We start from the raw sequence: 13415 nt of genomic DNA, 5'->3' as shown, positions 1-13415 counted from the left end.
GTGACAGCCTTGGCCCCTCTGCTTGTCCTCTGAGAGCTCCCACAGGCCCTGAAGCTGGAGTCCCAGGCTCCAGTTTAGGGGTCACCACTTGAGCTTGGCGGCCCGGTCCACCCAGGTCATGCCACCTCTGGGTGTTCCCCGTTGCAGTAGCCCCTGGGTGTGGCAGCTCCGGGTGGCAGGTTCAGGACTGCAGTTAAGAACAAGGCAGACCCTCTGCCCCCCGTGGTGGGGGAGGAGGCGGTAAACAGAATTAACGATAGCCGGACAATTCTAGGTCTGGAGGTAAATGATGAGGCAGGGTGATGCCGGGGGTGTCAGGCCAACGTCTTAGGTGGTCTAGAGCTGGGCGGGAACGCCGCCGAGGAGGTGACATCTGAGCTGAAGGATGAGATCGGGTGCAAAGGCCTCAGGCAGGAGCAAGGTCTGAGATGGGTCACCCAGAGCACCCAGCACCAGGGGTCCAGGAGCCCCCTCTGCCACCTGTAGGTCTCGCCCGCCCAGGCGCACATTGGAGGCCGGGGGCAGACGCGTCTGGAGAGGCAGGGCACGCGGTGCACGCGAGGGCCGGGGGCTCTCTGTGCCGGTGGGCCTGGGAGTGAGGACAGGACACCCACAATCCCACCTGGGATGCAGGCGGCAGGGTGGCCGCCTCTCCCTGACAAGGCCTCTCAGGCCTCAGTCGGTGCCAGGTCCCCGAGGGCTGCCTCTGTGTGGGGAGGGAGGCAGGTCTGGTTTCCTCTGGAGAGGGGGTTGGGCCTCTACTCTGCCAGCAGCCAGGGCCGGGCCCTGCCCCAAGCCCCGCCACCCTAGGCTCCCAGCACCTGCTCCTCCCCAAGTGGGACAGCGGGCCAGGAACTGCTGCCAGGAGCCCTCTGTGCCCCCAGAGGACAGGCCCCTGGCAGGTGTCCGGACCGTGACCGAAGCAGCTGCCAGGCCGAGAGTGGGATCGTTGTTGATCCTGGGGTGCTGAGCAGGTGCCAGCGTTACCCCTGCTCTTTGGATGGGGACACTGAGGCTCAGTGGCCGCCGTGAGTTGGCCCGGTCCCAGGGCTCGGAAGCGGCAGAGCCAGGAGGTCCAGGCCTTGCCTGCCGGCTGCCCACATGCCTCTGCTCTGCGGCCAGGCCTCGCAGGCTGCCAGGTGGCTCGGCTTCATGTCTCTGGGGACCCTAACCCAGACGCTCTGGGTGAGAGCCTGGCAGGGCTGCCGTGGGAGACGCCGTTGGAGGTGGAGGGGGTCTGGCTCGCTTATTCCTGTCCCTGGCTTCCAGGTGGCCCTGCCTTCTGTCTGTTGGGGGGAGGGTGAGACCTGTCTCTCGACTGGCCCATCCCCCGAGCCCCAGCTACAGTGGCTTCCCTCTCTGCTCAGTGGCTCCTCCTGCCCCAGGGCCTTTGCATGGACAGTCCCCGCCCCACCCCGCCTGGAGTGCACGGTGTGCCCCTCAGATGCTGCCTCTTCAGGGAGGCCAGTCCTGGCATTCCCACCTAGAGCAGGTGCCCCGTTCCCCACGCCCGCTTCCTCCATGGTGGGTGCGGCCGCCTCCCACAGAAGCCGAGTCCCGAGTCAGGCGTGTTGGAGGTTTGCTGAGCAAAGGAGTGACTGGTGGACGAGGGTCCAGAGATCGGGGCAGGGGCATGATGGGTGGGAGACGGGGGACCCAGCCCATCCCAGCCCTCTGACCACTCACTCCCTCCCCACAGGGCCAGTACTGTGACATCTGCACGGCTGCAAACAGCAACCGGGCACACCCCGTGAGCAATGCCATCGACGGCACGGAGCGCTGGTGGCAGAGCCCACCGCTGTCCCGCGGCCTGGAGTACAACGAGGTCAACGTCACCCTGGACCTGGGTCAGGTAGAGTGTCCCCCACCCTACCCCCGCCATGGTCCCCCCCTCTGCACTCGCAGCCCTAAGTTTCCCCTGGAGTGTGGACTTGGGTTGGGCCCCACCCTGAGCGAGCCCTTGTGGCGGGGGGCCTGGCACAGACGGGGTGCTGGTGGCAGGCCCAGCACGGACGGAGGCGTGGCGGTGACCCCCTCGTGTGTTCTCTGCACATCCCTGCAGCACACGGGAGGTGGGGCTGACTAGCGGTCCCGGGAGAACAGGGTGACCGTGGCAGTGGGAATGCGGAGCCCCGGCCTTCCTCTGAGGCAGCCTTCTGCCGGGAGCCAGGCCCGCCGGGGTGTGGGAGGGGCCCAGGAATGTGGAGCGGGCCTCCGGACTGCACATTCCCAGGATACCTGTGCCGCAGAGGCCACCGGGTTAGCCGTGCCTGTAGGGCAAGGTGTGCCTGCTCCCTCTGGCCCTGTGCAGGCAGGAGGGGGGGGGGGCAGGCAGTCCCCAGAGACAGAGGAACCCTGCTGCCTGGGGCACTGGGCCAGGTCAGACCCAGGTCCAGTCTGCATCCTGCTCTCTGTGTGACTTTGCCCAGGTGCCTGCCTCGGGGTCCTGGGCTATGAAATAGGTCAGCAATCCTGTTGTCTCCTGGGATGGGTGGGGCAGGTGATGAGGCCCACCTGCCTGCAGTCGGGTTACAGATGGATCCTGCCAGACCCTGCCCTGTTCCCAGGGGTGGGGGGAGCACTGACTGCAGGTCTGGAGGCCAGAGCTGACCAGCTTTGCTCCTGGCTGAGCCTCCCACCGCCGCAGTCCCGAGGCTCAGGCAGGCAAGTGGGCAGGCCCGGCAGACCAGTCAGCGAACCTCCTGGCCCTGCCTGGAGGGCTGCGGGCCTGGCCCGGCGGCAGGTGGGCGGCGAAGGGAGCGGTTCAAGTCCTAACAGGTGGCCTGGAATGGTGGGAGACCCTGCATGGGCTGCGATGTGGGAGGGAGAAGCAACCAGGGTTGGGGGGAAGGGACTGGGGGAGGGGAGGGGTCCTGGGAGGGGAGCTGCCTGTCTGGGCTCCCTGTCTTCGGGGTGTCACCTGTGGTGGCGTTATCTGGCCCAGGTGTGGGTGGGGCTCCCCCAGTGCCCTCTGCTCACTGGGTTTTCACCATCTCTATGCTTTTCTGTCCCCAGGAGGGACCTCGAAGCCCTGTGTGACCCTGGGCCTCTCTCTCCAGCGCTGCCCCAGGGGCGCCTGTGGGCGGGTAGGCGAGTCAGAGGGGACTCCTGCTGAGCTGGTGGGACAGGCCTGGCCAGGATGGGGGAGGGGCGAGGGCCATAGCTGGGAGCACTGTGGCCCGGTCTCCATGGCAACCCCTGAGTGGCCACAAAGCAGGTGGGCACAGTGCTCTCCCGAGCCACGCTGGTGGGCTGATTTGGGGCTCGCACGGCCCCTGCCCCTCCTGGGTCTGAGCCCCTGGAGCCTCCGTCCACCTGTCTGAACCCAGCCGTGCCACCTGGGCCTGGGCCTCTGCCGCTGGGCGTGCACACCTGCCTCCCAGCCTGTTCCCCAGCTGCACAATGACACGAAGTTCCTCTTTTCCAAGTGTGGGGGCAGATCAAACCCCCACCCACCGGGCCAAGCTTCCCTCTCCCCTCTCCCCGCACCCTCCCTGCGGACCCATACCTCTCCCCTCTGCAGCTCCCTGTCCCTCCCCGCCCCCGACTGCATGTGCACCCACCAACGCCCCTGCCTTGCTGGGGGCCTGGGGGCCGCCGGCTTGGACGGGAGAGGGGAGCACGTGGCGGCCCCACGTGCGCTTGGAGCTGGGCAGAGCAGGTGGACCAGGTGGACCAGGTGTCCAGCGGGGTTCCCGTGGAAACTGGGGAGGTCATCGCCCTTTCTTCACTGAGCCAGCGAGCGGCGACTAGATCCCTTTTGGGTGTCCCCACTGGCCAGGGCTGGGGACAGAGACCAGGCCCTGCCTTCGGCGCCTGGTCTGGGGAAGAAGAGCCCCACACAGGGTAGGAAGTGGAGGCTCTGGGGAGCGGACAGAGGTGGCTGGGCCTGAGCACTGGGAGGCATTTCGCAGGACTGGGCCTGGAGCGTGTCCACGTGACCCTCGCAGGGACCCTGGGGCCAGTGCCCTCAAGCCTCACCAGGTCTGGTGACAGTAGTGCCCAGGCCAGCACACTCCTGGTGCAGATGCGAGCTGGGCCCGGGGGAGGGGCCCGGCTAGGCTGGGGGCGCGCCAGGGAGTCCGGGTCTCGACCCCTGACTGGGCCCTCTGCCTCGGGAAGTACTCGGAGGCGAGGGTCCCAGGGTGGGGCTGGGGCTTCCGCTGGGAAGCGGGTGAGCGGGCGGCAGGCCGGGCACTCCCCATGGCATGCTGCCAACGGCCTTTGTTCTGGCGTTGAGCGGATGCCTGCGGGGGGGGGCAGCTGGCACCGCGCATCAGGCGGCCTTCCTGCCCAGCAGGCCTGAGCCATCGCGGCCCCAGCTCATGCCTGGTAGGTGGCCGGGACTGGGGGCTGGCAGCCTGTGTGGCCACAGGGAGCCTGCCTGCTTCCCAGGGTCTGTACCCCCTGTTCTGATCTTTCCCGTTGGGCAGGGGGCAGCGTTGGACCCTCTTCCTCCCCATATTGCCGGTGGAGAAGTGGGCTCCAGGAGCCGGGTCCTGGCGGGCAGGCGGGCATGGAGGGGCCTGCCCTGCTCGCCGTGTGGGCCGTGCCCGGGAGCCCTTCGCCCCTGCCCTGAGCCTCACTGGGTGCTGGTCCCTGAAGGGCTTCTCTTCTGAGTATGGCCAGGAAGTCTCCATGGCCAGCTGGGGGACAGTGTCCAGTGCCTGGCAGCGGCCCACCTGGGGTCCTCCCAGGGACCAGAGCTTCTCGCTTATCTCCCATCAGCCCCCGCCCCGCAGGCTCCTGCCGCCTCGGGCCCTCCCTTCCCTGGACCCAGGGCAGTGGGGGATGGGGGGGTCCTTTCTGACTGTCCAGGCTTAGGCCATCCAGCAAGGGAGGGCCTGACTTGAGCGCCCTACCCCAACCAGCGGCCCTGCGTCCCCTGAGCCCAGTGGTTTTAGAGACCGGGGCGGGTGACTTAGGGCTGGCGGGTGTCCCTTTCCACACATCTCCCTGGTAGCCTGGCCGTGAGGGAGGCCCCCCGCCCTGTGGCTGCAGCCCCCCTTCCCCAGATCTGGCTTCAGGTGAGGAGTGCTGCTGGCTTGTGGAGGGGTACAGCAGGGGAAGGTGCGGGGGGCTGCGTGCGGCCAGCCTTGGGATGTAGGCTGCGGTGGTAGACGGTGAGGCCGGAATTGTCGTTTGGCTGCTAGAAACGGTCTGTGCCCTCCCTAGGGAACAGTGGGGCGGGGCGGGGGGTGCTGTCACCACCCACCAGATGGGGATGCTGAGGAGCAGTGCCCTGGTGGGGTGCCAGCACGGGGGCGGAGGGTACTCCCCGGCCACCTGGGGAAATGGCGCTGACACGCACAAGCCTGTACCGGTGTCTGGGGAAGACGTGGGGCTTGGCCACAGCCGCCGTCTGGCCTCTGTGCTTGTCCTCTCTGCATGGCGGGGTGGGAGCACCTGCTCGGGCTGGGGTGGGGTAGTGGGTTCCCACCTCGGCAGGGTCTCCAACACATGGGCTGCTTTGGTTGCCCGCCCCCCGGCCCCCGTTCCGAGTGGCACGCCCTCAGAGGCTGGCCAGCTCGGACCTCCCTGGGCAGGCCTTCTGGTCCCGGCTGGGCGCCCAGCCAGTGGCCAGTGACCCAGGAGGGTCAGTGGGGTTATTTGAGGGGAGCGGCAGGAAGTGTAGCCGATGGCGGCCAGGCTCTGATTACAGATCCCAGCATCCGAGACAGGTGTGGGGGCTGGACCGGACATAGCCCCTTGAGCTGGGCTCCTTGGGGGAGGACGGGCGGACCCTGGGTGGCCAGCCCGAGGCACCCCTCCTCCGGCACAGGCCCCGTCCCTCCTCGTGAGAATCAGCAAAACCCTGCCTCTCTCTGCTCGTCCTTTTGCTGAGGACACAGGGCCCTCTGTCCCTGGCTCCACGTATCCTGCTACCGCCCTACACGGCATCCCGGAGCACGCGTCTGCCCACTGGGCACACACGGACTCCCCCGCCACCTCACGCTGGACCCCTGGGCCCTGGCGGCTCCAAAAGGCTCCCGTTTTTTGTGTTTTTAAACAAACCTCATGGTCCTGACCTCCGTGCACGGCACCAGTCACCGGAGACTAAACTGTTTGGATTTTGGGTCCCCCTGGGGTAAACTCCACTTCCTGTGGCCGGGGGCTGACCATCTGGCCCGACCTGGGCTGGGCTGCGGGGAGGCGGGCATAGGAGCAGGACGCCCCGGGCCGGGCCTAATCCCCCTCCAGGCCGTGAGCCCCTGCCCACCCACCCGTCAGGGGCCCCTCGGCCCACGCCCAGGCCCCAGCACCGCCCCCTCCTCTGCACACCTGTGCGTGGGACACCCGCCCAGCGGTTGGTCCCTGGGCCCCGCCTGTCCTCCACTTTGTCGTGTTTACTCTGCCTCCCAGCGGTGGCCTCTCCACTCCCCGCTGTCCTGGAGCCATGTCCATGAGTGGCCAGTTTTCGGGCTCCCTGGTCCCGGTTTGTGGGCCGTGCTTATTTACCCAGGTGGGGGCCTGGCGGACGCGCCCGCCTGCCCAGGCCTGGCCGGCCCTGCTGTGGCGTTATCTTTATCAGGGTTTCCAAATGGGGTCTCTGCCCACAGTGTGAAGCACGGGCGAGGGCCAGCGGGAGGGGGAGGGGCTGGGCCAGGGGGTCCAGGACTGGGTACCCCAGTGCTCACTCCGAGGGGAATGGCCAGGGAGCTGGCCTGGACGCCTGGTCTAGGAGGGGCTTCCTGCCTCTGCCGGCCACGGGCTGGGACCCCGGCCCATCCCTGGGAGTCAGCAGGGGGGCTGCTTCCTGCAGGGCCACGGCTGAGTCACGGCTGCCCCGGTGATTCACGCTGCCGGCGGCCAGCTGGTGGGGGCAGGGCCCCTCCTCCTTCGGGGCACAAGGGCTTGGCCCGGGTCTCCCCGGCCCTGAGATGGGCCAAGGCAGAGGTGAGGTGTGCTGGCCCTGACCATCTTGCACTCTGGGGGTTCCGGCTGCGGCCCTGCCCTCAGCGATGTGGGTGCTGAGCCCAGGTGGCTGCTGGCCAGCTGTCGCCCTCCGCACCAGCCCCTCCCGAGGGGTTAGAGACCCTGCTGGTTCTGCACCTCTCTCCCTTCAGACCTCCCCGTCTGTCCAGATCCCGTCCCTGCACCCCTGTCCCTGGACACCGGAGTGTGGTGTGGCCCAGGTGCCCTCACAGTGGCCCTGGTCGGTGGCTGCTGGCCTCTGCCCGTCCACCTGTAGGGGAAGCGGTCCTTTCCGCGCGAGGCTCTTGGCGCTGCCGCTCCATCTCGGAGGGCGCTGTGCCCCGGCCCCCGGTCTTTGCACTTCTACAGTGTTTGTCTTTCCGCTGCCCCGTGCCCGGGGACGGGAGTGACTCCCAGGGGTCACACAGCCATTGATGCCTAGAATCCCCCCCGGGCCTCCTGCTCCGGCGTGTCAGGCAGGAGTCGGGGGGCAGGAGCCCTGCTGGGGGGCCCTGGCCCTCTGCCGTCAGGCTGGGTGTGGGGGCCGAGAGGCAGTCCGGCTGCTGTTCTGGAAGTATGCCTGCCCCAAAATAGCCCGATTGTTAAAAATAACTCAGGAGGCTTTTGTTTGACTTTTGCTTTAAAAGACTTTTTTCCTTCTGCAGAGAACTGTGCGGCAGCGGGAAAGGTCAGAGGTGGGCCAGGCGGGGTGGGGGCGGGCGCCGTGTCCAGGGGTCTAGGGGTCTGCGCCCTTCCTGGGGCATGCCCCGTGTGGCCTTGGGAGCAGCATCAGGTTGGGGACAGGTGGAGGGCGCTGGGAACACGCCTTTCTCCCCTGCAGCCTGGGCCACGTGTCCGGAGACCCCGCAGACGACCAGGTGGACAGGAAGCAGGGGTCTCTCTGACTGCGTCCCGGCGTGTGGGTGGGGTGGAAGCTGCCGAGCCGCTTCGTCCTGCCCGATTGGCCTTCGAATCAGTATTTGTGCAAGTGCTCTCAGCTGGGAAGAATGTGCCCGGCCCTCCGACCTGGGGGAGGGACAGAGCTGGCCAGCGGAGGGTCCAGCCTGGTGGCCTCACTCAGGGAAAGGCGGGGGCGGGTCCCAGGGGGCTCAGTGGGAGCCTTCAGTCTCCTGGGGGGGGCCCTTTGGTAAGGGTGTGCTGCGGCCCCCCACCCCCAGGAGATTGAGCAGCCTGTGTCCGTGACTCACAGACATCCAGCCGCCCCCCCCCGCCCGCCCTTCCTCACGAAGACCCCTCTTGGCACAAGGGCCACCCAAGGTCCCCCAGGGCTCCCTGGAATGCCTGAGGGTTGGCCGAGGTGCTGGCTGGGTGCAGCATCTGTCCTCTAGGGGCTCATGCCCCTCCCCCAACCGGGCGGAACAGAGGAAGATGACATCAGAGCCTGGCAGTGGGTGAATAGGCTGCACCCCCCACCCTGGGGAGAGGCCACTTGGCTTGATGTGTGCCTGTCCCTGTGAACACCAGACCTTCCAGGAAGGGCAGGACTCAGAACAGGCGTGTCTCGGGGTCCTGGGACTCTGCCCCCACCGGCATTCCTAGCAGCGTGTGCCTCCCGAGGGCTGGGCCGCCGGGGATTCACTGTCCCTTCAGAGTCACCCTGCAGGCTGGGAGGGCGGTCTGTGTCCCTCCACTCGCCCTGCCTGGACAATGACCCATCCAACTTCGTTGTCCCCTGGGCTTTGGGGCCAAGGCGGAGGGACTCACTGGTCCTGTGAGCTAAGAGGCCTGGGAGGCCGAGCCCAGAGTGGGGGCCTGGGATGTGTGCCGGGCACGGCAGATGCATGCGGGGGTGCGAGGGTGGAGCCTGCTCACGTGCCCGCCCTCCCAGGGGTCTGGGGGGCCCAGCCTTGTCATTGAGGCTACGGGATGGGCAGGTGCTTCTGCCTGAGCCACTGCTGTTCCCAGTGGACCCAGAGCCCTTGGGCTGTGCCCTGGAGTCATGGGTCCCAGGTACAGACATGAGACCCCCGCTGTGTTGTGTTCCCTGGGGAGCTGAATAGGAGATGCCTTTGGCAGGGGGAGCCCGGCTTCCCATTTTCCAGTCTATTTCCCCTGTTGGGGCTTTGTGATGGTCGGGGCTGGGCCCAGCTGCTCCAGGCCACCTGTCCCCGGGGGCCTCAGTGGCCAGGGCTGGTCAGTAAGTGGAGGGGCAGGTTCTGAGTTAGCTCTGAGAATGACGGCATAGTGACCACGTGAGGCTGGAATGGGCCCCGTACAGGGTGGGAGGGTCACCGGCAGCTGTGCAAGGGGGCCAGGCTCGCTTGGGAGCTGGGGACACTGGCCACCGCTCAGCCCAGACCCTGGCACCGCAGCTGGGGGGTCACCCGTCTTCTCACCCAGCCCCTCCGCTGGGCCCTGAAGACGGGCTGCCCCCCACATGCCCCGGCTGGCCCCCGCAGCCACCAGGCCTGTCTCAGCCTCAGAGCCCAGGGACCTGTTTGGCTGTTGGGTTCCCGGGGCAGAGATGGGGAGGCAGACGGGTCTGGGCCCTGGGTGCGTGTGTGTACCCCCAGACCCAGGCAGTGTCCGGTGAAGGCCTCAGTGGCCGGGGCTGGTCAGCGAGCCCCAGGGCTGCTCCCCGAGCCAGCTGGCCCTCAGCATACCCACAGATGTCCCCTGCGGGAGCGGGAAGCCCCGTGCCAGGGGGCGGGGGTGGCCCTCCAGATGCCTCGGGCGTCAACACCCTCACCCCCACAGGTGTTCCACGTGGCCTACGTGCTCATCAAGTTTGCCAACGCCCCTCGGCCAGACCTGTGGGTGCTGGAGAGGTCCACGGACTTCGGCCTCACCTACCAGCCGTGGCAGTTCTTCGCCTGTGAGTGTCCCCGAGCCTGGGGCTGGCTGGGGCGTCCCCTGGGGCAGCTGTCAGCAGCAAACTCTCGGGGGCTCGGCTTCTACATGGGTCAGGACTGCCGGGTACACATCCCCAAAGGCGGTGGCGGGGGGCAGGGGGTGTGAGCCGCTCCCGTCCCCAATGTGGGGCGCGGCTAGGTCCGGGGGCTGGTGGCGCCCGGAGTCACCATGCTGTCTCTTGGCTCCCTCTGGACTGGCTTCCTGCTCTGGCAGCTGCTGAGCGGCTTAGCTGCCTGCCCGGAGGAGCACGGGGCCATGCTCACTGACCGGCCATGTCATGTGTCACCTGGACCAGCCGTGTAGCTGTTGGCGCTGCTGCGGCTGGACAGGCCTGGGCCACCTTTCTCTCCAGCGCTCCACGCCTGACAGTGGGGCAGGCAGCCCTGCGAAGGAGCACGGGGCACAGTCCCCCAAGCACTGGGATCGGGGGCCATCCCGGGGCCCTGTTCTCTGCAGAGAGGGACAGCTCGTGCCCTGTGGGCCAGTTCCGAATCGCCAGGCTGGGGCATGGCGGGCAGCCTGGGCTCCTGTGGTGCATTCCCAGGGAGGCCCCTCTGTCAGCCAGAGTGCCACCCTCTCCAGCAAAGCCCTGGGGGCGGCCGGTGACCATCCAGGCAGGGCCATGTACCCACCGCACAGCCGAGGCCATGAGGTGTGGGGAGTCCACCCTCACCTTCCCGCGGTCCCGCAGCCTCCAAGCGGGACTGCCTCGAGCGGTTCGGGGCGCCATCGCTGGAGCGCATCACGCGGGACGATGACGTCATCTGCACCACGGAGTACTCGCGGATCGTGCCCCTGGAGAACGGCGAGGTGGGCCCCGCAGGGCGGGGCGGGGCAGGGCGGGGCCTGGCGGTGCGCTCTGGTGGCAGCCTGACCACGCCCACTGCCCGCAGGTCGTGGTGTCCCTGGTGAACAGGCGCCCTGGGGCCATGAACTTCTCCTACTCGCCCCTGCTGCGCGACTTCACCAAAGCTACCAACATCCGCCTGCGCTTCCTGCGCACGAACACGCTGCTGGGCCACCTCATGGGCAAGGCGCTGCGGGACCCCACCGTCACCCGCCGGGTGAGCATGCGGGCTGGGTGGGCCACGTGGGGGTCTGGGCCACACGGACTGGCGGGGCGGGGCGGGGCTGGCGGCCACGCGCTCACGGCTGGCGGGCGCAGTACTATTACAGCATCAAGGACATCAGCATTGGCGGTCGCTGCGTCTGCCACGGTCACGCGGATGTGTGTGACGCCAAAGACCCCACAGACCCCTTCAGGTGAGACCCGCAGCCCCGCCCCGCCCCTCTGCCCCGCCCGGGGGTGGGGGGGGACCTGGTTCGTGGCCGGTGCTGGCTGCCACCTCGTGGGCTCAAGTTTCCCATGTGCACCTCATGAGGCTCTTGTCTGGACCCCAGCCAGCTGCCCCGCCCACCCCAGGGGAAGTCCAGGGCCCTGTGGGGGGGTCGCAGAGGGAGGCAGTGGCCTGAGGCTGCACGTCCCTGTCCTCCGGATCGGACAGTGTGCCCACCCCACCTTCCCTCAGAGCACAATGCATCCCCTGCTGCCCCCACCCCGACCACCACTGCCCACCGCAAGCGGGGCCAAGGCCCAGAGGTTGGGGGCTGAGGGGGTGCTGAGGGTACCACCACCCCCCACGGTGCCCTGCACAGCGCAGGCAGCAGACTCCGGGCCACAGGGCGCCGTGAGCCCCTCCCTCCGCTAATCTGCATCTTTAATAAGCTGCAGTAGGTGTTGTGGGCCCATGTGGCTCCAGGCGCCCTAAATTCCACAGCGCATACTCACCAGGATTGCCAGCGCTGGGCCCGGGCCGCGCCCCCTGCTCCCGGCAGGCCTGCTCTCCCCTCTTTGTTCCCCCTCCCCCCTCCCCCCTCCTTTCCCCGCTTCTTCCTTCCCTCCATCCCTTCTCTTCTTCCTTCCTTCTGTAGCTGTGTGTCGAGCTAACTCATGCTGGATACTGTCCTTGCCCTGGGGACACAGGTGGGCCCCCAGCCCAGCCCCAGGAGCACCTGTTTTGGGGAGACAGGGAACAAGCAGACATGTACCCAACATGGTAGCGCCCGCAGGGCTGAGTGCTGTGGGCCGTAAGCGGGGACGGGGCTGGGCACACGGCTGAGAGGCGCAGCAGAGCCTGTGAGGGGTGCGCTGCAGCGAAGTTCCTGGACCCCCTCCTGCAGCCGGGCACCCCCCACAGGCATGGGTTCTGTGTTGGCAGTGTAGCCAACACCCGCTCTGGGAAACCAAGTGCCAGGCAGAGACACGTGAGGCCTGGGCCAGGAGCCCGCTGGGTGCCAGGTCGCGCTCAGACGAGAGGCGGGCCTGCCCACACCTGCTGGGACGTCTCGGGCATCCACCCTGACTCACCTGCACCTGGGCGTGGCCTGCGCTCAGCTCACCCTGCAGGGGCCGTGCATCGTCCCCAGCTGCCATCACACACTAGGGTCCTGGAGCATCAGCCTGCCCCGTGCTCCCGGCCACCTCTGCAGGGGGCACCTCCGGCCCCACCCACACTGTCTGCCACCCGCGGCACCGACACCTCCATCACTGCTGGCTGCCTGCCTGGCTCTGCTGAACCCCTCTCCCCCCTCTCCCCGTGACTTGGGGGTCACGTGTGTGCCTCAGCTCACTCTGGCTGCCGTGACAAAATGCCACAGACAGGCTTAAGCACAACAGCTGGCTTCTCACAGTCCTGGAGGCTGGCGGGGGCGTCTTCTCTGCGCCCCCACATGACGGGCTTCTGGGAGGGGCAGAGTTGCTCTCTGGGGTTCCTTTACAAGGACACTAATCCCCTGGTGGCCTCCCACAAGCTGCACCTCCACATGTGAATTTGGGGGAGACACACCATTCAGCCCCTGCTTATCAGGCACAGTCGACCTAACCAGGTGCAGCTTGACACCGGGCCTGAGGGCTCTGACCCGGGCAGCCAGCAGCGGCTGCCTCAGCGCTGCCCCCAGCTTCCCGCTGGTCTGTCCCCGGGACCTCACTGCGGTCCTGGGGACACGCTTTCCCGAGCTGCACCCTTGAGTTGTTCTTTCCACGAGTCTGCGAGTCACTGCAGATGGCTGCTTCTCCCTCCCTCCCTCGGTGAGACTCCAGCCGACTGCACGATGTTTGGGGGGAGGCCATCCTAGCACTCCAGAGATGTCACTTCGCTGTCTCTCGGTGTCTCGAGATGCTCGGGAGAGTCCGCTGTCACTCCCGCGTCGCCCCCTGCCCCTTCTGCGTGTTTCTGTGACCGTCCCTCAGTGCCCTGCGGACTCCCTCACGGTTTCTGAATCTGAGAACGTGTCTTCACTCGTTCAAGACCCTTCCGGGCCGTGAGCTCTCTGCCTGCTGCTCTCCCCAGTTCTGCCTCTTTTCTTCCGGAATCTCGGTTGTGGCCTCCTCCTGTCTCGGGACATCTGGACTCCTCACCTCTGTCCTCCCCTTCACAGAGCCTCTCCTCAGCTGCATCGACCTGCCATGCAGCCCACCCACTGAGCCTTAAATCCAGTCATTCGTGGAAGCCCGGATGGATTCTTTTTCATTGTCTTGCACATACCTGTTTTTCATTGTCTTGCATTTTTATGTCTAGATTCCTTCGGGTATAATCTTTGAATGTTCTTGTCTTACAGTTTTGACC

At 67.1% G+C, this 13415-nt stretch overlaps 1 protein-coding gene across 1 annotated transcript in view; it reads left to right on the top strand.

Annotated features, from left to right (window-relative positions):
• LAMA5 (laminin subunit alpha 5) overlaps window positions 1–13415 on the top strand; it is a gene marked incomplete at its 5' end in the record, with an annotated part of 47923 nt that overhangs the window by 3838 nt on the left and 30670 nt on the right. The window contains 5 exons of the mRNA XM_023519895.1: window positions 1700–1852; window positions 9634–9751; window positions 10481–10599; window positions 10683–10853; window positions 10955–11054. Of these exons, the coding sequence (XP_023375663.1) occupies window positions 1700–1852; window positions 9634–9751; window positions 10481–10599; window positions 10683–10853; window positions 10955–11054 (661 nt within the window). The remainder of the gene's footprint in view (window positions 1–1699; window positions 1853–9633; window positions 9752–10480; window positions 10600–10682; window positions 10854–10954; window positions 11055–13415) is intronic.

The sequence above is a fragment of the Pteropus vampyrus genome, unplaced genomic scaffold (genome assembly GCF_000151845.1).
Source record: "Pteropus vampyrus isolate Shadow unplaced genomic scaffold, Pvam_2.0 Scaffold239, whole genome shotgun sequence".
NCBI classification, from domain to species: domain Eukaryota; kingdom Metazoa; phylum Chordata; class Mammalia; order Chiroptera; family Pteropodidae; genus Pteropus; species Pteropus vampyrus.
The sequence above is the reverse complement of the archived record's forward strand: the minus strand, read 5'-3'. Positions and strand labels throughout refer to the sequence as shown.